Raw genomic sequence first — 26,743 nt, forward strand, 5'->3', positions numbered from 1 at the left:
CTGCTTGGCCTGCTGTGTTCATCCAGCCTCACATTTTATTATCTTCAGACTGAATTGCGGCTTCTTACATTCTCATCAGTTTTTCCCTAATACAGATTTCCCTCACTGCAGCACAGTCATTTGACCAATTGACAAATGCTACGACGTTTAGCTTGACACGAGCTTAGAACTTCATTCCCACTTTTTGAGGACTTATTCTGTTCACCAGGCCCAGCTTGCAGTGTGGACATGTCTTGAATTCCTGCACATTTTCTTGGCACCGTATATGGTCTATTGATCCCAACTGCTGACTCAGCATTTCTTCATGGAAAAGAGTATGCTAACTTATATGCCATGTTTAGAATCAAACATGAATCTGGTGCCAGAACGATATGGTTGCCTTATATGCCAGATGTATTTTTACATCATAATCTAAGGTGGACCACAGTGGTTTAGAACATAGAACATTACAGCACAGTAAAGGCCCTTTGGCCCTCGATGTTGCACTGACCTGTGAAACCAATCTGAAGTCCATCTAACCTACATTATTCCATTACCATTCATATGTTTATTCAATGACCATTCAAATGCTCTTAAAGTTAGCGAGTCTACTACTGTTGCAGGCAGGGCATTCCACACCCTTACTCTGAGTAAAAGAACCTACCTCTGACTTCTGTCCAATATCTATCACCCCTCAATTTAAAGCTATGAACCCTCATGCTAGCCATCACCATCTGAGGAAAAAGGCTCTCACAGTCCACCCTATCTAATCCTCTGATCATCCTGTATGTCTCTATTAAGTTGCCTCTTAACCTTCTTCTCTCCAACGAAAACAGCCTCAAGTCCCTCAGCCTTTCCTCATAAGACCTTCCTGCCATATCATGCAACATCCTGATACATCTGCTCTGCTTCCACATCCTTCCTATAATGCAGTGACCAGAACTGTACGCAATACTCCAAGTGCAGCCGCCACAGAGTTTTGTACAGCTGCAACATGACCTCATGGTTCTGAAACTCAATCCCTCTACCAATAAAACCTAACACACCGTACGCCCTAAGAACCCTTGCAACCTGGGTGGCAACTTTCAGGGATCTATGCACATGGACACCGAGATCTCTCTGCTCATCCACACTACCAAGAATCTTACCATTAGCCCATACTCTGCATTCCTGTTACTCCTTCCGAAGTGAATCAACTCACACTTTTCTGCATTAAACTCCGTTTGCCACCTCTCAGCCCAGCTCTGCAGCTTATCTATGCCCCTCTGCGACCTGCAACAACCTTCCACACTGTCCACAACTCCACCAACTTTAGTGTCATCTGCAAATTTACTAACCCATCCTTCTACGCCCTCATCCAGGTCATATGGCCCCAAAACAGATCCTTGCGGTACACATTAGTAACTGAACTCCAGGATGAACATTTCCCATCAACCACTACCCTCTGTCTTCTTACACTAGCTAATTTCTCATCCAAACCATTAAATCACCCTGAATCCCATGCCTCTATTTTCTGCAATAGCCTACTGTGGGGAACCTTATCAAATCAATCTCCTCCCTGGCTTCCCAGAGAATCCTAGGATAAATCCCATCCAGTCCAGAGGAATCCCAGCTCTAATAAATACAAGAAATACTTTATGAATGAGCTATTGAGGACACTTGGATAACAACAATTATCTATATCAAGCAGCAAAATCACTAATTATTTCACAAAAGGAAAAGTACTTACTTTTCTTTTTCTCCAGTAGCTTGAGCCTGTTGATGACAAGTCGTAGGTTGACCCGCAACCGTTCAGGTCTAAATCCTGATCCTAGCATGACTGTGCTTTGAAAACTGAAACAACCTTGCAGATTCTTTAAACGGAAAACTGTAAGAAACCAAAAAAAAATGTTTCAGCTAGGTTTTAACATTCATCCCACATCCAAATGATAAATAGTTATGCCAGCTATCAACAATTGTTTTGGTTTTATCCTTCCAGCTCTTTACTAGTTCAACTTACCAATGAATCCTGTTCTAGTATATTATTGTTTTCCCCGGTCTTATCCAAACTCATCTTTGCAAACTTATTTAGTACCATAATTCAGGGTGAATGTCACTTTCCTCTGATTAATGCTGTCCTGTAACTCACTCCTCAGTCTCCTAATCATTAACAACCTTCTCAACCATTTCTTTCATAAAACTGGAACTGTTTCTCTTGGTTTATTTTTGGCTTGGCATCCATGTTCCTTATGCCCAATCATGAGACACTTTGACAAGTATTTTCATGCTTAAATTAAACAATGTTCTCTTACATAGAAATCACAACAAAAAAAAAGACCATTTAAACTAACCAGTCAGCGTTTAAGCTTTAAGAGCAGCTGGCCTTATCACACAAGCCCATTATTTCTACACCTTTCCTTCAACCATCTATTCTATAATGCAAACTTTCTATTTCCATCATCAATTCTGCACGGACATTATTTTAAACACATGATCCCTGATTTCTATATCCCAACCAAGAAAGTCTTTTTCAATTCACTTACAAAACTTTTAGACCCTCCCAATTTTAGTGTAAATAGTCCCAGCATCTCAAGTCTCTCCTCATAATGCAGTTCTCCATTCCAAGTATCAGCCTAGTTACTAAGCATGTGAGAAAGGTCTCTTTTCGTAAGTGGGATTGTTTCTTTCCACTTCTTTTACCACTGCAGTTAGAATTTGAATAGAGAAAAAAAATCAGCAATGCATACCACGGGAACAATTCACTACCCAGCTAAATAGGTTGCAAGTTGCTGATCTATTTCAATAGGAGAGATGTTGGTGTAGTGGAAATGTCACTAAACTAGCAATCCAAAGATGGCTAATGCTTTGCGGACAAAGCCGACTATGACAGCTCATGGAAATTAAGTTCAATTCATAAAACCTGGAATGAAAGCTAGTCCCAGGATTAATGGCAATGAAAACTATCATTGTGCAGTCATCATAAAAATTCATCTGGTTCATTACTGTAATTCAGGTAAGGAAATTTTCCTTCCTTACCTGTTATGACATACATGTAACTGCAGCCAACAGGGATTTGAATTAACCACCCTCTGAAACAGCCTGGCAAGCCACTCAATCCACAGGCTATTAAGAATGAGCAACAAACACATGACTTTTCAACAGTATACACACTCCACAAAATAATCATTTTTTAAAAATCTAATATTCAAGTATCTTGCTTTCACCCCATGAACCATTTTCAGTTATAATGCAGGCAAGGGATAGTCAATGTGAACAGACAGCAATGAAATGATCTGGGGGCAGATTGAGATACATGAATTCTTCACTCTTCCCCAAATAGCACATTGGCATATTTCATTTTCATTCCAGAGTTCATCCAAAAGCCAACAGTGGGGTTCGGTGAGGCGTGCAGATCTCCAGAGTGGCGTTTGCGCTCCGCAACCGTTTCGCCGAGAATTAAGTGAGAATGTGACAGTAACCCAATATTGATCCAAACAGTACTGCTTTTAATTCTACTTAAAGCAGCATCAACGAAAGAAACTGTTTTAACAATAACCCTTAACACCGACAAAAGAATGTAAAAGTTTCTCCAGCTCGATCAGAGCCAGCATCAAAGCCAGGCTCCCACAGTTCGTTCCTGTGATCAGTGCTAAGTTAAAATCGGTTAAACCGGGTCTAACCCTCAAACTTTATTTACAAGACTCAGGCTTCAGTAAGTTATTCACTTTAGGCCTTAACAGCCGCTTGAGCATGGAAACACGGAAATAAGTTGAGGGATGCTAAGAAACGGCACTCAGAGAAGTGTCTGAGGCCCAGGGTTTGCCAGGAACACGACGCCGCCAGACCCGGTCCACTCAGCTCAGCCAGGCTGGGCCGGTGCAGCGAACACCCCCTCTCTCCGCCGACTCACCCACTCACCTAACGACCCTCAGAAAGCACCACAGTCACAGCCTCTGTCACGTCACCGATCACCTGATGGAACCTCAGCGACGTCACCGATCACCTGCCCCCCACAGCTGCAACGCCGGATGTGACGCAATGCCTTTTTGACTGGGGTTGGTTCCAACGGTTACATTTTGGCAAAGTTTTGCTAGATTACGGGGTTGTGTCTTATTCTTCAATAATCTGCATTTCGTGACAATTCAGATTAACAAGAGTTAGGGTGAAAGTGTATCGTATTAATATGAAAAAGCGCAGAGAACTGTGGCAATTGAGAACTGTAGAATATCACGGGTATTGTTGTAGCTATCGTGCCTGGTGTTGTCCGGAGATGGTGACCGCTCTTTTATCCTCAACACTTTTGCTGGCGAAGGAATATTGAACTCTCCGCTCATGAATGCGGTTTTCTCTACATTAGGAGAGCAAATACAGCTTGGGCGGTATAAAATCATTCATTCTGAAGGCATTTCTGTGACCAAAACACAGTTTGAGGACAAATGCACAAGTAATATCAAGATGTACGGAAAGAGACTTTTTTAACTTACAAGAAGAAAGAGAGAAGCAAAAGTGAACATGTGTCCAGCCTCCTCCTCAAAGGGGTCAATAACACAGGAACCAGGAAATGGCAGAGGATTTGAATAAGTACTTTGCTTCAATGTTCCGTGGTAGGAGACACTAACAGCTTCCCATGAATACTAAATATTCCATGGGCAAAAAGGGAGAGGAAATAAATGCAATAATTATCACTGGATAAAAAGTGTAGGGGGAATTAATAGGACCAAAGACATAAGTCCTATGGGCATGATGGAATGCATTGTAGGATATTAAAGGCAATAGCTGCAGACACAGTGGAAGCACTAATAGTAGTCTTCAAGAAATCCTTAGGCCCAATATCTTTGCAGCTTTTATTGGGCAACTCCTAGAGTTTATTGTGTCATAGCAGAGAATTTAGAAATGTATAAAGTAATCAAGAAAGTCAATACAGCTTCATCAGGAGAAAATCATGCCTGACAAATTAGCTACAATTCTCTGAGAAGGTAACGTGCAGATTAGATAAAGGGGAAGTAGTGGGTGTAGTGTACTTGGAATTTCAGAAGGTGTTTAGTAATGTAGTACTAAACGCAGTTAAAAACCCATGATGTTAAAGATAGTCCATTAACATAGATGATTGGCCAACTAATAGAGTTGTGACCAGAGAGTATTTTCAGGATGGTAACCTGTAACAAGTGTGCACAGGAATCCGTGGTTGGACTACAATTATTTACAATATAAATGAGTTGGATGAGGCAAGTGAATGTACTATAGGCAGGTTTGCAAGTGGAAGAAAATTGGGTGGGTAAGCAGACCACACCAAAATTGGTGGCATAGTAGACAGTGAAGAAGGTTCTCTAAGATTACAAAGGAGTCAGTGGGCTCAAAAATGGCAAATGGAGTTCAATCTGGATAAATTTGAGTAATTGCTCTTTTGGTACAATAAGCAAGGCTAGATCTTTTACAATTAATAGTAGAGCCTTGGATATTGTTGTAGAACAAAGGGACCTATGGGTGCAGGTACATAATTCTTTGAAGTTTGCATCACAAATAGATGATTAAAAGGCGTTTGGCACTCTTGCTTGCCTTCACTGCTCAGTATTTGAGTATAGGAGTTGGGAAGTCATGTTGAGGTTATACAGGACATTGGTGAGGCCTGTTGTGTAATAATGTATCCAGTTCTGGTTGTCCAGTTATAGGAAGAATATTGTTAAGCTGGAGAGGGTTCAGAAGAGAGTTACCAGGATGTTGCAGGGTATGAAAGGTTTGATATATAAGGAAAGTCTGAATAGCCTGTGTCTTTTTTCATTGGTGGTAAGGTGTTTGAGAGGTGACCTAATAGAAGTTTAGGAAATAATGAGGGGTATAGATAGAGTTAATGATAGTTGTCTTTTCTCTAGAATGTGGGATTTCAAAACTAAACAATGCATTTTTAAGGTGAGAAGAGAGCGATTTTTAAAAAATACTTAGGGGGCAATTTTATTCACAAAGGGTGGTTCGCTTGTGGAACGAAGTTCCTGAGGATGTGGTGAATGTGGGTACATTTACAACATTTAAAAGACATTTGGATAGATATATGAATAGGAAAAGTTTGGATAGATATGGGCTGGGAACTAGCAGATGGGACTAGTTTAATTTGTTATTATATTTGGCATGGATTGGTTGGATAGAAGGTTCTGTTTCTGTGCTATATGACTATGATGAGGATGTCACAAATAGTCTGCAAAGGGATATTGACAGGTCAACTAAGTGGGCAAAATCTTGGCAGATGGAATATAATGTGGGGAAACTTGACGTTGTGCATTGTCACAGGAGGAATGTAGGAGCTGAATATTATTTTAATGGATAGAGACTGCAGAAAGCTTCAGAACAGAGGGTGTTTAGAGTCCTCATCCATAAATCGTTAAAAGCTTGTATTGAAGTTCAGCAGGCAATAAGAAAACCAAAGGAATTTTGTCAAAAAACACAGAACACCAGGTTATAGTCCAACAGGTTTATTTGAAAAAACTAGCTTTCAAAGCGTTGCTTCTTCATCGGGTGTAGTGAGAGAGGCATTAGGACACATAGTTTATAAGTAAATTATCACACAATTGATGCAAATGCATTGAATAAACCTAAAATGGCTGGCTGACTCCCTCAGTTAGTTTTGATTGACTAAAATGCAAATCCTAGAGTTTGTTTCGAGTCACTTTCTCATGTTAACTAAAAGTTTTCATAGTGTATCTCAGGTCAGGCAATGCATTTTAGATGTGAGGCCTTGTTTAGAATCTGTCTGTATTTCAACCTGGAGCCAGACTGGTTTTATTTCCAAAGCAGGAATTTGTAAAATGCCCCATTGACTGACTGTGTCTACAAATTGTGCTTTTTGAACAAAATAAAAAGTATCTGCAAATGCACATTCACCCCATAGGCGTGTGTGTGTGAGAGAGAGACAGAATGTGGTGGGATCACCTGTCGTGCAACATGAACCCAAGCTCATGGCTTTACACCAGATAGATTGGTGACATTTTCTTCCTTTGGACTCATGGCAAGGAATCACTGAAACAACTACATACTAATATCAACAAGTTTCGTCCCACCATCAGACTTACCAAGGACTACTCTTCAGAAACAGTCTCATTCTTGGACACATGCATGTCCATCAAGGAGATACACCTCAGTATCTCAATCTCCTGCAAACCTACGATAGCCTCACAATGCTATACTTCTTTAGCTTCCACACTAAATATATTTTAAAAAGCCAACCCCAACGGACAAACCTTACACATTCACAGGATCTGCTCAGGTGAGGAGGAACACAATGGACACCTGAAGGTTTTGAAGGACGACCTCATTAGGACTGTATACGATGCTCAACTCATTGATTGCCAGTTCCAATGGCCCACAGCAAGAAACGGTAATGACCTCCTCAGAAGACAGACGCAGAATATGACAGATAAGGTACCCTTCATCATCCAGTACTTCCCGGAGCGAAGAAACTACACCATGTTCTTCGCAGCCTGCAACACATTGATAACAATGAGCACCTCACCAAGATCTTCCATACGCCTCCACTTCTCGCCTTCAAACAGCAACTAAACCTTAAACAAACCATTGTTCGAAGCAAACCACCCCGCTTTCAGGATAACATCGACCACAACACCATACAACCCTGTCATGGCAACCTCTGCAAGACATGTTAGATCATCAACATGGATACTACCATCACATGTAGGAACACCCACCACGTGCATGGCAGATACTTGTGTGACTTGGCCAATGTTATCTATATCATATGCTGCAGGAAAGGATGCCCTGGGGCATGGTATATTAGCGAAACCATGCAGATGCTACAATGACGGATGAATGGACACTGTATAACAAATGCTAGACAGGGTTGATCCTTCCCAGTAGGAGAGCACTTCAGCAGTCAAGGGCGTTCGCCTCGGATCTCTGGGTGAACATGAGTTCTGGATACACAACAATGTGGAGTCGCCGAGCAGAGGCTAATTGCCAAATTCAGTGCCCATGAGGATGGCCCTCAACCATGATCTTGGGTTCATGTCGCACTACACAAACACACGTACATAAACACATTCACACAGACCCTCTGTCACACTCACTGTCTTGCCCCATAGAGGTCTATGTGGTGAATTTTCATTTGCAGATTTGTATTTGTGGGTATATTCTATTTAGTTCAAAAAACACCCAATTTGTAGACATAGTCAGTCACTGGGACATTTTACAAATTCCTGCTTTGGAAATAAAACCAGCCGAAATCAAGGTTAAAACACAGAATATTTCTAAACAAGGCCTCTCACCTAAATTTCATTGTCTGACCTGAGATGTCACTTGTTGTATACACTGATGAAACCTTTAGTTATCGCGGGGCAGTGACTCAGAAGAAATTCTGGGATTTGCATTTTAATCAGATGAAATTTGCATCTCCTTGCTAACTATTTAAAGATTCAACAGGAGGGAGTCAGCCAGCCATTTTATGCTTATTCCATACATTTGCATCAGTTGTATGATCTTTTACTCATAAATTCTGTGGCTTAATGCTTCTATCACTACACCTGATGAAGGAGCAACACTGTGAAAGCTTGTGTTTTCAAATAAACCTGTTGGGCTGTAACCTGGTGTTGTGTGATTTTTGACTTTTTCCAACCCAGTCCAATATTAACACCTACACATCAAAGGAATTTTGGCTTTTATTTCAAAGTGAATAGAGTACAAAAGTAGGGAGATTTTTTCTAAAAATGTATCAGTCATTAATCAGACTTGACTTGAATACTATGAACAGTTTTGGGACCCTTTTCTAAGGAATGGTATATTGGCATTGGATATAAGGTTCACTAGCCTGATGCCAGATATGGAAGGAGAGTCTGTTGAGGAGAGGTTGTGTAATTTGGGCCTGCACTTGTTGGAATGTAGAAGAATAAGAAGCACCTTTTTGAAATATGCATAATTCTTGGAGCATTTGGCAAGGAGAATGCACATAGATTCTTATACCTTATGGGAGAGTCTAAGGGCAAAGGGCATAATCTCAGAATAAGGGGTGATATGGAGGTGCCAGTATTGTACTGGGGTGAACAAAATCAGAAGCCCTATGACATCAGGTTATAGTCCAATAGATTTACTTGAAATCACAAGCTTTCGGAACACAGCCCCTTTGTCAGGTGCAGTGAGAAAGGAGAGCACACAGACACAGAGTTTGTAGGCAGAGAGACCAATAGATCATACAATTGGTGTGAATGGCGTGCCAGATAATAAGTCTCTGCAGGTGACCAAGAGTGTTAGAAAGCGAGTAAAGTGTTTATAAAGTCGATGTCAGTGCTGTGCTTTGTGGGAGTGTATCCCCCAACCAGGGACAAAAACTCAAAAGGCAGGAAGGATTCAGACAAGTGAGAGGTGTTTAGTCAACCAGAAACCAGTTAATGCAGAGAGAAGACCAAAGAGTCTTCCCCAAATCTGTTCTCGACGTGAGAAAACACTTCTTCCCTTATCTTTGGCTCAGATCGGAAGAGAGATCAATGACACACTCTGATTTTACAAAGAAACACAGCATTTTTATACATTTTGTTACAATAATCAAATACAACGTGGTCACTGTCCTTCCCCTTAATCCAAACACCCAATCCCAGGGGACACCTAATCAATTCTTAGGGACAGCCCCAGGTTTTCATAATCTCATGGTGTTTATGAGTCATTGTAATCTCCAGGACTTGGGATCTTTCAATGCGTCCGATCAATTTGCATTGCAAAAGTTATTAGTTACACTCTTTCTGGACTGTCATAGACTTTCTCATCTCTAAGGGCTGTTTTAATTCTGTTATTCCTGCTATTATGTGTGCCACCTTTATCAAACTTAATCATTCGTTTTATATTTCCCACCATTCCAAATATAAATAAAATAAAGTTAGTTTTAGCTAATAGTTATATGATTAATACCTGTTAAGATTAGTTATAAAGTGTAAAGTTATGCAGCTACTTTTACTGCTAGCACTTTATAGCTAATGAGTTGGATGCATCTATCTTGTTTGGGGTGTAAAATAAGGCGTGTCCTAAAGCTAATTAACTTGCACTTCTGGGTTTAAGTGCTTTTTCTCCTACTGCTTGTGTTATGTTCTGGTTATATGTTGAAACCTACTTCTGTGATTATCTGAATAATTCTTAAACTAGAGGCTATTTCTTAATTCTGTAGGTAAAAAGCTAATTATTACGAAATATCTTTATCTTTTTTTGCAGCTGTTTAGAGAATTAATCTGATGGGTTCATGAGCTAAGATTTACACCCCTGGTACTATGTCTTTAGTGGGTCAATATCATTAATGAGACTACAGTAATTTGTCTGTTCTTAGGCATCCTCTTATCAAAACGGTCTCAGATGATGGGTGGCAGGACGTTTATACGACCTTGGGTAGCTCTGAACAAGATAGTATTATGTTTCACTGTAAATATTAGAGCAGACCGCCCCATCTTGTTTAGTCCTCGTTGGCCATTTTCTGTCTTTCAAACATGGGCCGCTTTGGTGTAAGCAGGGACAGGTCACCCCTGTAGCTGCCGTGACAATAAGGCAGAGCGATGGGAATATACAAAAGGTGACATCTTAGGTCAGACACTGAATTGTAGGTGTAAGGCCTTGTTCAGAAACTGTCTCAGAGTTTTAACCTGGAATAAGTTTGGTTTTATTCCAATTGCAGGCTTTTTTAAGATGCCAATCTGTCTAACTGAGACGACAAATTGTGTTTTTTGAACAAAATAGAATGTATCTGCAAAGAAACAAAACAGCTTGGATGAAATGATTCACTCCATAGATTTATCTGTGTATGTGTGAGTGAGAGAGAGCGTGTAATAAGTAATCAAAACTGTACCAATTAATTAAGGTAGAGAGATCATAACAATTATCAAGGTGATGTTATCAAAACAGGAAAGTAAGGAACATAAGAACGGAAGAACTAGGAGCAGGAGTAGGCCATCTGGCCCCTCGAGCCTGCCCCACCTGATCTTTGAGACTCAGCTCTACTTTCCTGCCCACTCACCATAACCCTTAATTCCTTTACAGTTCAAAAATTTATTGAGCCTTGCCTTAAAAACATTCAGTGAGGTAGCCTCAACGGCTTCACTGAGTAGGGAATTCCACAGATTCACAAGCCTTTGGGTGAAGAAGTCCCTCCTGACCTCAGTCCTACATCTGCTTCCCTTTATTTTGAGGCGATGCCCTCTAGTCCTAGTTTCACCTGCTAGCAGAAACAACCTCCCTGCCTCCACTTTATCTATTCCCTTCATAATCATTTTTGTTTCTATAAGATCTCCCCTCATTCTTCTGAATTCCAATGAGTATAAGCCCAGTCCACTGAGTTTCTCCTCATAATCCAACCCTCTCAATGCTGGAATCAACCGAGTGAATCTCCTCTGCACCCCCTCCAGTGCTAGTATATCTCTTCTCAAGTAAGGAGGCCAAAACTGCACATAGTACTGCAGGGGTGGCCTCACCAGGACCCTGCACAGCTGCAGCATAGCCTCCCTGTTTTTAAACTCCATCCCCTGAGCAATGGCAGACAAAATTCCATTTGCCTTTTTAATTACCTGCTGCACCTGCAATCCCACCTTCAGCGATTCATGCAGAAGGACACCCAAGTCCTTTCGCACAGCAGCGTGCTCCAAATTTTTACCATTTAAAACATAGTCCATCTTGCTCTTATTCCTACCAAAATGGATGACTTCACACTTATCAATATTGTACTCCATCTGCCAGACCTTTGCCCACTCACTTAGACTATCTATGTCCCTCTGCAGACTTTCAGTGTCTTCTGCACACTTTGCTCCACCACTCACCTTAGTGTCATCTGCAAATTTTGCCACACCACACTTAGTCCCCAACTCCAAATCATCTATGTAAATTGTAAACATTTGAGGGCCCAACACTGATCCCTGAGGCACGACACTAGCCACTGACCGCCAACCAGAAAAACACCCATTTCCCCAACTCTTCGCTTTCTATTGGTCAACCAATCCTCTGTCCATGCCAATACATTACCTGTAATACCATGCAACTTTATCTTGTGTAGCAGCCTTTGGTGTGGCACCTTGTCAAATGCCTTCTGGAAACCCAGATACACCACATCTACAGGTTCCCCATTGCCCACCATGCAAGTAATGTCCTCAAAGAATTCCACCAAATTAGTTAAACATGACCTACCCTTCATGAACCCAAGCTGAGTGTTCCCAATGGGACAATTTATATCCAGATGTCTTGCTATTTCTTTCTTAATGATAGATTCAAGCATTTTCCCCACTACCGAAGCTAAGCTAACCGGCCTATAGTTACCTGCTTTTTGTCTACTTCCTTTTTTAAACAGTGGCGTCACATTGGCTGTTTTCCAATCTGTGGGAACCACCCCAGAGTCCAGTGAATTTTGGCAAAGATTTTACAGAGACAGAGCAGTTTGGCGGGATCAGCGGTAGCCTGATATGAATTCAAGATCACGGTTGAGGCTGTCTTCATGGGTATGAAATTTGGCTATGAGTCTGTGCTCAGCAATTCTGCATTGTTGTGTATCGCAGAGTCCATCATGGAGAATGCTTAACTGAAGATTGGAAGCTGAATGATCTTGACGGCTGAAGTGTTCCCCAACTGTGAGGGAACATTCCTGTGTGGCAGTTGTTGCGCAGTGTCCGTTCAACCGTCATTGTAACGTCTGCATGGTCTTGCCATGCCCTGAGGCATCCTTGCCTGCAGTGTATGAGATAGACAACATTGGCTGAGCCATGCCATGCACATGGTGGGTGGTGTTCCCAGATGTGTTAGTAGTGTCCATGTCAATGATCTGACCTGTCTTGCAGAGGTTGCCATGGCAGGGTTGTGTGGTGTTGTGGTTGATCTTGTCGTAAAGGCTGGGTAGTTTGCTGCAAACAATAATTTGTTTAAGGTTTGGTGGTTGTTTGAAGGCATGAAATAGAGGCATAGGGAGGATCTTGGCTAGATGTTCATCATCATTGACAACATGTTGAAGGCTGCAAAGAACATAGAAGAAATGTTTTAACGAAGATCTGTAGCTCGGGTTGTGGTTGGAGTTGTTGGTTGGTTCGCAAGCTGACTGGTTTTTATGCAAACTTTTCGTCTCCCTTCTAACTGACATTACCAATGCTATGTAGCCTCCATTGAAGCACTGTAGTTCTGTCCTGCTCTGAATTAATATGATCTGGTCTTGTATAGTGGGCAATCACAGCAGGTCAGGTAGCATCCACAGAGAGAGAGCAACCCAATGTTTTGAGTCTAGATGACTTTTCATCTGCTCTGCACAGTCAGCTTTTGGATGATTAAACCTCATATCAGAGATAGCAAGGACTGCAGATGCTGGAGTCAGAGTCAATACAGTGTGGAGCTGGAGGAACACAGCAAGCTGCATTGACCAACAGATTGTAAAGAGCCCATGGCACTATTTCAAAGAACAGAAGATAATTCTTCTTAGAGTTCTGGCTAGTCGTTATCTCTCAATCAACAAAAAAAGGTTATTTAATTAGCATTACATTGTTGCTTGTGATAGTTTGATTTGTGTTAACTAGCTGCATTGTTACCTACATTGCAAGAGTAACTGCGCATTAATAAGCATTTCATTGGCTGTAAAGCACTTTATGATATCCTAATGTCATTGAAAGCATCATATCAATGCAAGTCTTTGTTGATACAGACTTGACTCTTTTCCTGTATGTGCAGAGCCAATAACTTTAGTTAAGAGTGATGATCAGTCAACAAAATTTGGCGTCTCTGGGTGGGCGTCGACAAGAAGCAGTTTTACTGCTCCAATATAATAAAATGTGAGGCTGGATGAACACAGCAGGCCAAGCAGCATCTCAGGAGCACAAAAGCTGACGTTTCGGGCCTAGACCCTTCATCATCATCTCTGATGAAGGGTCTAGGCCCGAAACGTCAGCTTTTGTGCTCCTGAGATGCTGCTTGGCCTGCTGTGTTCATCCAGCCTCACATTTTATTATCTTGGAATCTCCAGCATCTGCAGTTCCCATTATCTCTGTTACTGCTCCAATGTCGGACTTAACCAAAAGTGTACTCAGGTTAACTGTTGTCTCAGACAGAGACAGTGGCTGAGCTTGAGGATAAATCTCTCTGTTGAATCAGCAGAGAGTCGGACCTGATCAGCAAAGAGCAGAGAGAACCAGAGTCTGGGTTTGAGTAAACAAGGTGTAGAACAGGATGAACACAGCAGGTTAGGCAGCATCAGAGGAGCAGGAAAGCTAACGTTTTGGGCCTAGACCCTTCTTCAGACTTTTCTGAACACACTTTTCTGAAGAAGTGTCTGGGCCCAAAACATCAGCTTTCCTGCTCCTCTGATGCTGCCTGACCTGCTGTGTTCTTCCAGCTCTACACCTTGTTATCTCAGATTCTCCAGCATCTGCAGTTCCTAATATCGCTGGGTTTAAGGAAGCAGTATTAACCCAGGATGACAAAGCAAAGGGAATTTCCAAGCTCTGGGAATTTGGAGAGTTTTGATTGGAGGGGACTCCCCCAAACATGTGTAATGGGGAAGTGGCTGCAATACAGAGAGTATGCTGGTCATTCCAGCAGTGAGGGAAAAACCACTGAGAAAACCTTTCGGAAATTGTCCAAGGGAATTTGTCAGACAGAAAAATTAAAAAACTGCAAAATGCTGTAGCAGTCAGAATGCTAAAGGACTTGGGAGAAAGTGAGCAGGAAAAACTGAAGCTACAAGCTGAGGTCAAAGACCTTCGAAAGGAGATAAGCAGGCTTACAGAAAATGCTGAGAATTATTTCACTGCATGAAACAGAATGGGATACGGTATGTGAAATGAGAGAGAAATAAAGATGAGGTAACATTTAAGGAAGATCTTGGGAGAAAGAGGCATTGAAAAAGAAGTGCAGTGATTTGAAGACTGCCATGAAACATAACACAGCCCAGGAAAGGAACAATGCAGGGGAATCGCACAGAGTATTTGAGAGAGATAGAGAAATTACGCAGCCACATCTTGGCTCAGCAAGGCATAATGTGTGCCTTCACACCCCCATCCTTTGAAGAGGAAGAGGGAGGAAGTAGAGATTTAGACTGTAGAGGTTTAGCAGCTGAAGCTGCTATGTACGGAGAGGAAGGTAACCAGGAATGGGACTCCCTGTTCTCTTTCAAGAGAAAAGTTGCGGGGGGGACCCAGCCTTGCCTGCTCCAATGGCTCTTGTATTGACAAGTCACACCAGAGAAGGTTCCACTTCCTTTGGACTATCAGAACTGATCAATATTGACAAATTTGTCGGCACATGTCAGCTCCAGGATGCTCCTCTGGAGCTGTTTACAGACTCCCAGAGAATGACACATAGGTTGGATGATGAGGAGGAGATGAGATTAATATTAATGTGTGTACACCCAAATGTTTTTTACGGCCCTATCAAGAGAGAGCTAATGGACATGGAACATTCACTCTGTTAATGGAAGCTGTTTTAATGGCCATGGCAGCTGATAGAGGTGATCATGTAGAATCACTGAATAAGTGTAGGCAGAGGAAAGGGGAGCACCCGACAGCTTTTGCTGCCCGAGTCTGGCCAGTGTTTCAGAATATTTGTGGGCTGGATTTAGATGGCCATAACCTACAGGACCGAAGAAGTTGCTACAGTTATGGACCTTGGTATCACATGGCACAGAGGACTTAAATAAAAGCTGGTGACCTGTTTGACATGACAGATGCCACATACACAAGAGCATGGCAAAGAAAGAGGAGAAATCCAAATAAGACTAACATATCTAGGATGGCACTGGCTAACAGTGCCGAAGGCCCTGAAAAATATGAAGAAAAGGGTCCATGCTGAGGAACCCCACCCACCTTCATGGGCAGCAGACAAACCGTGGGAAGTGATAAATGGTGTTTTATCTGTGAAGGAGTGGGGCACCATGCTGGAGACTGTCCAACCCCTTGGCAGGGTGGTGGGATAGTCAAGCACAGGCCCAATTCTTGCCACTAGAGGGACCCCAGCCCATGCCACAAAATGATGTACAGCCAATTGAGGCAACCAGCAAATTGTACCCCAGCTCACAATGACAAATTCAGGCCTCTCTGACATGGAGGTGTGATGCCAGAACAGACAGAACGGGAAGACCCCTGATGGATAGCAGTGTTGAAGGCCACCCTATCATTTTCCTTTGAGACACAGGAGTATCCTGAACCACCATAAACGCATGCACTTTACATCAATATACCTGGAAAATCGAAGCAAAAATTATTCTTACTGAGTTTACAGGACACTCACATGTAGGACAAGTAACTAGTGTACAGGTTGGACCCACACTCGTACAGCACTGGGCGGGTCCTGCAACGACACACCCAGCAGCAGGAACATTTCTTGGGAAGTGATTATGTGGTAACAGCCGGTCTTTATTTGGACCTAGTAAACTGTATGACTTGACAAATGCCAGGGATGAGCAAGGAACAGTGCATCACTGAAATACCACTCGGTCAATACAGAGAATGAGTTTGCACAGTGGGAGAAATGTGGGATAAGCTGTACAGATACTAGCAAGATTCAACACTCCAGGCCATACTAATAGGGAACCAAAATACTTTTGCTGCAAGCAAACGCAGTTGTGGGAGAATGCAGGGGGAAGTTTGCATCCAAGGACCGGCTCCAAAGCCACAAGGACGAATTTAGACATAAAAAGGGTTAAAAGTACCACCATGTCAGCAGATAACTTAATTTACCAGGGGATATCCCTTGAATGTTACATGCAAATGATCCCAAGAAGCTATTTGTATAAAAAAAAAGGAGGGGGTACTGGTAAAGAGAACACAGAAAATGAAAAATCACCCTTAAAAACCATTAGTCAGTTTGTAAGCTTATTTATTGAGCGACCATCAGGTAATGATGGCTGTGGTAAAACAGTGATTCATTGGGGTCAGTACTTATGAATATTGTTCATCGTCTGTTTTGCCTGTGAATAATCAGTTATTTTGCAACGTGCATTTGTGGGTCAGATGTACTACATGGCAACGGCAGCGACAATCTATGCCAAAGGTAAGAGATTGTAGAAGAGGCAAAGGAAATAATTCATCAACTGACTAAACACCAAAATAATTAGAACTCCTGGCGATAAGGCAAATGAGGTGTTGCATGACTCCTGATTTTGGAGTAAGTTTTGGAATTGGAGATCTAATGTTCAAACACATCCATGGGTGATGCAGTTATAATATTGATTTTATATACATTGGTAATTGTAATACTTAATGTGTATCAGCTCAGAAAGTGGAAAAGTGAAATTATTTGCAAGTTAGAAGTTGAAACTCTTAACAAAACAGAAGGGACGATTATTATTACAAAAGGGATTATGTGAATTAAGTAGTTGTTTGTTTTATTTTTAATTAACTAGTTAGACTTCTTAACATAAATGGACATACTGCAGATTTATCATGCCCACTAGGGGTCAATGGCAATCCCATGAGCAGATAGCAGAATGAAAGGAAAATGATGATTCTAAAATACCCTTGGATCAAGAAGAGAGAGCTGTTGGCCAAGGGCTGCTCACACATGAAAACAGCAGCTTTTGAACACAGGTTACCTGAGCCTCAGCCACTGTCTTGTACTGGCTGGAACCAGCTTGAATTGAGTCAACTCAGAGGAATGGTAGAAGATATAAGTCATTATTTGGTGGAAGAGTAATGAGGAAACTTTGGGGCAAGCCAAAAATGAAAAGACGTAGGCTCGCCAGGTGAACTAGAACCAATGAGAAGTTTGGGAAGATGAAGAAAAAGGATAAAAATCAAGTATTTCTGGCACTCCAGCAGCAAAAACTCCAGAGATCAACCTTTGCTGAAGCAGACGACCCTACGTTTGGAAGCGTTGAGATTACATGGAGTACCTGGGGAATGGCCTGGCCAGCATGAGCTCTTATTCTCAGGTATGAGATTTTAAATCCTTTGACTGTTTAGGTACACCTGACAAACCTAGCGGGTGTGCATATAGATTTTAGTCTTGTCTGATTGCATGCCTGCTTTTTACCCTTCCTTAACAAAAAGCTGTGAATTGTACGTCAATTTTAATGAACCAATAAAGTTGATTGTTAGTTGACACAGACTTGGCTGTTTTCCTCCATGTGAAGCCAATTACTGTTGTCGAGAGCAGTAACCGAAAAATAACATGGAGCTAACAAAGTGCGGAGCTGGATAAACACAGCAGGCCTACAGCATCTTAGGAGCACAAAAGCTGATGTTTCGGGCTTAGACCCTTCATCAGAACAGGGGGAGGGAGAGAGGGTTCTGAAATAAATAGAAAGAGAGGGGGAGGTGGATCGAAGATGGATAAAGGAGAAGATAAATGGAGAGGAGACAGACAAGTTAAAGAGGCGGGGATGGAGCCACTAAAGGTGAGTGTAGGTGGGGACATAGGGTGTGGATAGGTCAGTCCGGGGAGGATGGACAGGTCAAGGGGGCAGGATGTGGTTAGGAGGTAGGAAATAGGGGTGCAGCTTGAGGTGGGAGGAGGGGATAGGTGAGAGGAAGACCAGGTTAGGGAGGTAGGGACGAGCTGGGCTGGTTTTGGGATGTGGTAGGGGGAGGGGAGATCCACATTGATACCATTGGGCTGCAGGGTTCCCAAGCAGAATATGAGTTGCTGTTCCTGCAACGTTCAGGTGGCATTGTTGTGGCACTGCAGGAGGCCCAGGATGGACATGTCGTCTAAGGAATGGGAGGGGGAGTTGAAATGTTTTGCGTCTGGGAGGTGCAGTTATTTATTGCGAACCGAGCGTAGGTATTCTGCAAAGCGGTCCCCGAGCCTCCATTTGGTTTCCCCAATGTAGAGGAAGCCGCACCGGGTACAGTAGATGCAGTATACCACATTGGCAGATGTGCAGGTGAACCTCTGCTTAATGTGGAATGTCATCTTGGGGCCTGGGATAGGGGTGAGGGAGGAGGTGTGGGGACAAGTGTAGCATTTCCTGCGGTTGCAGGGGAAAGTGCCAGGTGTGGTGGGGTTGGAGGGGAGTGTGGAGCGGACAAGGGGGTCACGGAGAGAGTGGTCCCTCCGGAAAGCAGACAAGTGTGGAGATGGAAAAACCCTGCAGACCTGTTCTGTTTCCAATAATGTCCAGATGCCTAAGCATGTCCGTTGTTAGAAGGTGGGACATGTGGTCAAGCAATCATGGGCCCAAAATTGGACACTCTAAATTGACTAAGAGCCAGTGAAATCAGGCCTAATAGAAAATTGGTGAAACTAAATTAAACATCAACCAACAGCTATCAGCGGCAGAGAACAGTGGAAACCAAGGTCAAAGAAGTCACAGATAACAAGGTGTAGAGCTGGATGAACACAGCAGGCCAAGCAGCATTAGAAACGTCCAGAAGGGTCCAGACCAAAAACATCAGCTTTCCTGCTCCTCTGATGCTGCTTGGCCTGCTGTATTCATCCAACTCTACACCTTGTTATCTCAGATTCTCCAGCATCTGCAGTTCCTACTATCTCTCAAATAAGTCACAGATGTTCTGGGTTCAGTCACAACCAGCCCAAGGGTTGTGTACTGGAGAAGACTTGAACAGAATTTCTGGCATTTTGACTTTCAGCTAGTGTCTGAGGTTGTGCACTTTATACTTCCCCGACATGGCAACATGAAGAGTTTTAGTGTGACCCCATTGGATGCTTTGAACCTTGCTCATGACCCCATTGGCCAAAGGCTACAGAACATTTTGGGAAGATCCAGGGTAAGGTGGATAAAAACACACACCTGGAAGCTACAGGAGTGAAGACTCACAGCAAGACTCATGTTGGAAGACCGTGCAGCAACCCAAGGAGACCCAGGAGAAGATCTGCTTGACCTGTAAGATCCACTTCCATGAAAAAGAACCATGCCTAGAAGGAGATTCAGTGGTCCAACTTGAACATATGAATCACTGTGGGTAATATAATTTCTCAGTTGGATAGAGCTAGATAGAAATAAATATTGTGGGACTTTGGTATTTTTTAATAAGAAATATTTTGTTAATAAAATCAAGTTGAACCACATACTTTTGTTTCTTTGTCTGCCTGAGCAACAAGAGCTCTTGGGTAAAATGCTTTTAATACATAAACTGGTTGAAGTGTCCACAGCACACACAACAGACACTGTTCTCTAGATTGCTGGAAGGTAGTAGATCCCTGAGACTTATCGAGGGCACACAAAGAAAGAAATCCTGACTGAAAGGACCACAGTTCAAATTATAGCTCTAACTACAACTATGAAATCAAATATAAACAGTGCTGTGAGTGCAGGAACATTTAATTCAAGTACCTGACAGTTACAAGGAATTCTTGTCAAAAGGAAAAGTAACATTTTATTCCTCAAATGAGTCAAGTAAACCTATTTAAATTTAGGGATAACTGAGCAACACAAACGCTTTTAGTTGGGAAGGTTATGACATTTCCACCTGAGTGACATAAATGCTAAAGTTTTAATAAATGGTTTCAGCAGAAAGTATATACTTCCCTTTGTATATAGGATGCACATAGAGTGTGACCTAATGTCTGAAACAGTAACTGTCAGGGTTCTACATAGTTTAGCTATAGACGGGATTGACCTGTTCCAAGAAAATAATTTTGCTGCAAGAGCAGCATAGTATATAGCTTCTTCGTGAGCCACAGAAAGGACTTGTGATGATAAGGAGGCAGAGCAGTTACAAGAAAAAGTTCAGCATTGTTTTTTTCCACTCAAAAAATGGCCAAACAACATAGAAGATAGGAGCAGGTATAGGCCATTCAAGCCCTCAAGTCTGCTCCACCATTCAATATGGCTGGTCATTGAGCTCAATACTTTAATCCTGCCCTCCCTCCATATCTTTCGATTCCTTTAGCCCTTTTTGTAGTGGATATTGGTGGCCCCAGAAATGGAAACAGAGATGTCAAGGCAAGGAAGGAAGTAGTCGAAGATAGATCAGGTGAAGGTGAAAACAGGTTGGAAGCAAAATTGATAAACTTTTCCAAATCCGGATGAGAGAGGGAAGCAGCACTGATGATGTAATTGATGTACCAGAAGAAGAGTTGTTGTTGGGGGCCTGAGTAGGACTGGTATAAGGAAGGTTCCCTGTGCCCCACAAAGAAACAGCCTTAACTGGGGCCCATGCAGATACCCGTAGTCACACCTTTGACGTGAAGAAAGAGAGAGGCTTTAATGAGGAAGTTGTTCAAAGTGTGCAGGAACTTGACCAGGCAAAGGTGGGTGGTAGTGGATGGGTAGGGTTCGGGGCTTTTTGCCAGAAAGAATTATGGACTCCTGAGTCTATCCTCATGAGGAATGGACAATTTCATTTCCACACATTTTGCTCCTCCTTTGTGCAGCAGTGACAACTGTGGTGCCATAAATTTGGCTGGTGCTGTTTTCCACTGAGAGGCCATTCCCCTCAACAGTATTTCAGGGGAATGGCCACAGGGGATTCCTGCATTGCCTGTCTAGTTTTCTTACGCTGCCTGGTGGTCACCTATTCCCTTCCTGCCTGTGGAGTATCAGCCACCAGTGTGATCACCTCTCTGTACGTGCTATCCATGATTTTTCCAACTGCTCAGATATTTTGCAGTGTCCCCAACTGCCATTCCAGCCCCAAAACCTGGGTTTCCAGAAGCAGCAGTTGGAGACACTTCTTGCACATATGCTGCTCCTAGTCACTGGAACTGTGCCCAGCTTCCCACATAGAGCAGGACTAGCACACCACAGGTTGAAGGTCTCCTGGTAAGTCTTACTCTTTTAGATTAAACATTTTGAAATATGCTTAATGTCAAATAATATTGATTTCTTTAGGGCCTTTTTTTCCCGTTTCTCATTGGAAGTTAAATTGGCACTACAAACAGATATTTGATTATCTGAAACTTTCTTTGTGGATTAGGATAATCTGAAGAAAGTGTTCAATAAGATTTCTATGATCAAGGCTCAGTAAGCCGACTTAAACTAAGTAGTCCAAACATCTCACATTGAAGTTGAAATTGAGGAAGTTCGAGAACGCTACTACATACAGATTCAGAAGAGGAAGTAGAGACCACCTCACAGAACTGTGGATGAAGAGTGGATTATCTTTCATCAAATTGTGGCAAATTCCAAGTATATTCTGGAAATAAGAAGGATAGCCCTTGAAGTTCCTATGGCAGCACACTTCAGAATCTAAAACATTCATGCACATGTAATTGACTCTTTACTGGCCAGGTTTTCATAAGAACTTGATACAGTTTTTTTTTAATGAGCCACACGTGTCGGGTGGTGGGAAAACCACAAGATACAACTAAACCACTTTTAATTCCCATACTAGTTTCTGAGGAACCATTAGTCGTGTGTTGGCGGGTTATGTGGGGCCTTTGCTGAAAACAAGAGTAGCACACCAGTTTATTCCTTACTATCATTGATATGGCCACTCAATTCCCAAAGGCCACCCCTTAAGAACAATCACTGAACAGTAGAGAAGTTAACCCCCAGTCCTTCATTAAAAGGATCCATAGCTGGACATTTAGAAAACATGTCAGGATTGGACAGAGTGGGTGCAATGTTTTTTGGAGGGTTGTGTCGGCTGAATGGGATGAATGACCTTGCTTCCATAGCTTGCTGCTATGATTCTATGATTGGCCACCCTCTAATTCTTCAGCACCTCACTGTTGCTTTAAATGATACAAATATCTTGGCCAGGGGGTCCCTGCAATTTCTTCCTTAGCTTCTCACAATGTCACAGTGTACCCCCTAGAGCATGGAAACTGACCCTTCAATCTAACCAGTCTATGCCAACCATTTTCCCAATCTAACTAGTCCCACCTGCCTGCACTTGGCCTGTATGTCTCCAAACCTTTCCCATTCACGTACTTATCCAAATATCTTTTAAACATTGTACCTGTACTGTCATTCACCACTTCCTCTGAAAGTTTATTCCACACACAAACCATTCTCTGTGTAAAGAAAATTGCCCCCATATCTTTCTAAATCTTTCTCCTCTCACTTTAAAAATATGCCCCTTGGTCTTGAAATCCCCCACCCTAGTTGATCAGGTCCCAGAGACTGATCCACTTTCATGCTTTTTAAGACGTCCAGCACCTCCTCTTTTGTATGTGAACTATTTTCAAGACATCAGCGTATAGTTTCCCCGAGTTCCCTAGCCTCCATGTCTCAGTCCACAGTAAATATAAAATGTCTTTGTAACACTATATTATTGTTTGCCTGTCTCGCCTGCTTATGCTTGCCAAAATCTATTTATCCAGATATTGTCACCTTGTTGTATCAGCAGTTCCTTCCAGCCTTTTGCACAGGATAATTATTGTCTGATCCCCATCAGGAAGGATGTTCATACATTTGAGTGTTTCATGTGAATGGTTGTTGTAAAAAGTATCAAAATGTGGCACAGCTGGGGACTGCAACTTGTTGGTGTTAATAGTTGCAAGGGTCTGTGTCCTAATGACAGCAGATCAACTATATATATGACACTATGTTAAAAGGATGCTTTTGAAAGGACTGATTCTTGGTTCTTAGGACCTCTGGAATTACTAAAGCAGGACTGGAGCTAGATTTGGGGAGTTTGAGTCATTCTATTTATATTTACTTTCAGTTAAGAATGTTTGGACAAGTGGAACACACCTCTGGGCGAGGTAGGACTTGTATGCAGACCTGCTGATTTAGACAAAATAACTCTACCACTACACCACAAGAATCCTTCAATCTATTTATATTCAGGTAGGTCTTTGATAATGTTATTCACAGTGAGTTAGAACAATGTAACTAGAAAGAATTACTGGAAGGAACTGAGACATTCCAATTCACAAATAAATTAAAGGAAAGGAGGCCAAAATAGGAAAAGAGACATCAGAAGGGTGACTGAAAGTATTGCGGATAAGGTAGGTGTTGACCTTGGTAAAATGAAGGAGATTTACAATCAGCTGTTAATTAAATGAAATAATACTCTTTAGGCTCCGAAGTGATCTCAGGACATGCCAGTTTACAGCAATTAGACATTGTGACCTGAAACAAACAGGCTAGATGCACACAGCCTCACAGGATAAATATATATTAGATCTAAAAACAGAATCAACCATGATAGTGAATTGTATATCATGATGTAGATTATATTCTACATTTATCACACATTCCTTCAAGACATTTTGGTCACATAACTATAACTTTCTCACTACATTGCTATATATTTGCTATTCAAATAAAAGTCCTGTCATCTTGTCTTATTTGTATCAATTATGATTTTACAATAGTTTCTGCCATGAAAGATTATCAAAGGGAAAAGGATGAATAAAAAGAGAGACATTGTAGGTGAGACCACATATAGAATCATATAATGGTTACTACACAGAAAAAGACCATTCATCCCTTTGTACCCATTCCAGCTCACCACAAGAGCAAACCATTCCCATGATTTGTCCCATTCCTGTGCCTAATGCCAATAGTGCCATATATTGTTATCTCTTCAGATAATTAACCAATTATCTTTTAAAAGCCTCAAATGTGACGGCCTTTGCTATACTGTCAGGCACTGAATTCAAGATCCTAACTACTTGCTTCATTCAAAAGCTTTTCTATGTGACTAATTTGCTTCTACCGCCAATCACCATAAAATCGTGTCCACTGGTTCCTGACCCCATGGTAATGGAAACAGTTTTATTTCTTTCTATGTTGTTGAGACACCTCATGATTTTGAATATTTTTTGTACTTGATCAGTCTTATTAATTATTAGCTAGTAGAGACTAGCAAAACATTTGTATTGAAATTAATATATTTAATACATTGTACCATTTCAAATCCCCATCCAATGCCATCCATTTATACTGTGCAATTGTGTTAGCATTATACCTATTTTATTCTGTTATTGCATCCAATCACCATTCCACATCTCCATGCTGACACCCCCCCCATACCGTTTCACTCCATATTGCCCTTTCTATTAATGCCTCACTACCCTCCATGCCATGCCACCCCCTGACACTTTTACAAGGCTGGAACCCAGTAACCTAGCTACATGAGACAGGAGTGTGGAGCTGAGTACCTGAATCCAAAGAACAGTGAGAACTAAAACCCAGTAACATAGGCGAGAGAATGGCAAGAGCTGGAAATATCAACAAATTTTAGTAGGAAGGAACATCTTGATTAGTAATATTATTAGAATAACAAAATAACACCTTATGGGGATAACAAGGTGTAGAGCTGGATGAACACAGCAGGCCAAGCAGCATCAGAGGAGCAGGAAGGCTGATGTTTCGAGCCTAGACTCTTCTTCAGAAATGGGGGAGGGGAAGGGGCTTCTGCAATAAATAGAGAGACCGTGGGAGGCAGATAGAAAATGGATAGAGGAGGGGATAGGTGGAGAGGAGACAGACAGGTCAAAGAGGCGGATATGGAGCCAGTAAAGGTGAGTGTTGATGGGGAAGTAGGGAGGAGGCATCGTTGCTACCCGAAGGTTGCAGGAACAGCAAATCATATTCAGCTTGGGAACCCTGCAGCCCAATGGTATCAATGTGGACTTCACAAGCTTCAAAATCTCCCCTCCCCTGACCGCATTCCAAAACCAGCCCAGCTTGTCCCCTCTTCCCTAACCCGGTCCTTCCTCCCACCTATCCCTCCTCCCACCTCAAGCCCCACCCACATCTACCTACTGACCTCGCCCACCCCCTTGACTTTTCCATCCTCCCTGGACTGACCTATCTCCTCCCTATTTATTTCAGAAACCCCTTCCCCTCCCCCATTTCTGAAGAAGGGTCTAGGCCCGAAACATCAGCCTTCCTACTCCTCTGATGCTGCACCGCCTGCTGTGTTCATCCAGCTCTACACCTTGTTATGCTAAATTCATAAGTTTTGCATCCCATTTTGTGCTCAGCAATATGTGCAATGCCTACCAGTATCTTGCTCATTGTCGATTTTGCTTTCCAGAATATTCTTTTTATTATTTATTCATGGGATGTGGGCCTCAGTGCCGATGCCAGCATTTACTACCAATCATCAATTGTCCTGAAGAAAGCGGTGGTGACCTTCTTTCCTGAATTGCTGTAATCCTTGGAGCATAGGAACACCAATAGTGCTGTTAGGAAGGGAGTTCCAGGATGTTGACCCAGCAACAGTAAAGGAATGGCGATATAGTTCTAAATTAGGATGGTGTGTGGCTTGGAAATTAACTTAGAGAATCTGTTCTATGGCCTATTTTCTACATTTGCAGTGAGAACTCTCTTAATGTGAAGGCCTCAGTAAGCAAGAAAACCTTTTCCAATGGTTTGTATTTAATACATTGACAATACTGAACAGACACAACAGTAGATATTCTCATCAGTGATATGCCAGTTAAGTAATGTACAATTCATTGAAAATTTGTGGATACTAATTCATTCCCCAAATTTTCTTGGATGGATTATGTGCTATTTGATGCTTACACATTTTCATAATGTAACATTGTGGTGGGTAAAAAGATGCAATGAATTATTCACGAGAAGTCAGTCCTTTATCTTAATGTCTCAGAACTTCCTTCTAATGGAGTGTCATAGGAAATACTATACATGATGAGGTCATTTGGTGAGACAGAAATATTATTAGAAAGAGGTCATAACACTGTCATTGTCATGAATGGAAAATTATCATGCAGATTCCATGAGTAATGATGCTGGAAGTATGGTTACTTCCCTGAATTTCAAAACCAGAGACATCTGAATGGATTGTAAAGTAATTGAACTGGGTGTAGAAGCAGTTGTTTTACATTTTACATGTATATTTTCATTAACAGTTCATAAGTAATTAATTTTTATTCACATGCCTGAATCTTTGCCTTATCCAAAGCCCAACTAATGAAGTGCTTCAGTTAAATTGCATCAGAGACACCCCAAATTAGACACCTA

The 26,743-nt window shown here is 42.0% G+C and overlaps 1 protein-coding gene and 1 long non-coding RNA gene across 7 annotated transcripts in view; one reads left to right on the top strand and one right to left on the bottom strand.

Moving 5' to 3' along the window:
* Nucleotides 1-3,995, bottom strand: part of ist1 (IST1 factor associated with ESCRT-III) — a 28,753-nt gene extending 24,758 nt beyond the window's left edge. The window contains exons 1-2 of one of the 5 annotated variants that reach the window (XM_048547169.1): nucleotides 3,877-3,995; nucleotides 1,709-1,846 (exon numbers count right to left, since the gene is read on the bottom strand). In XM_048547169.1, the coding sequence (XP_048403126.1) occupies nucleotides 1,709-1,796 (88 nt within the window). In that variant the 5' untranslated portion in view covers nucleotides 1,797-1,846; nucleotides 3,877-3,995. Of the gene's footprint in view, nucleotides 1-1,708; nucleotides 1,847-2,994; nucleotides 3,659-3,868 lie in introns of those variants that run through there. The other 4 variants (XM_048547170.2, XM_059651734.1, XM_048547167.2 and 1 more) reach the window with 4 other exon arrangements.
* The window catches only part of LOC125460073 (uncharacterized), a 37,891-nt gene continuing 15,087 nt past the window's right edge, over nucleotides 3,940-26,743 (top strand). Inside the window, exons 1-2 of one of the 2 annotated variants that reach the window (XR_007249166.2) lie at nucleotides 3,940-4,562; nucleotides 23,466-23,590. This is a non-coding gene — a long non-coding RNA (uncharacterized LOC125460073). The remainder of the gene's footprint in view (nucleotides 4,563-23,465; nucleotides 23,591-26,743) is intronic. The other variant, XR_007249167.2, reaches the window with a different exon arrangement.

The sequence above is a fragment of the Stegostoma tigrinum genome, chromosome 16 (genome assembly GCF_030684315.1).
Source record: "Stegostoma tigrinum isolate sSteTig4 chromosome 16, sSteTig4.hap1, whole genome shotgun sequence".
NCBI classification, from domain to species: Eukaryota; Metazoa; Chordata; class Chondrichthyes; order Orectolobiformes; family Stegostomatidae; genus Stegostoma; species Stegostoma tigrinum.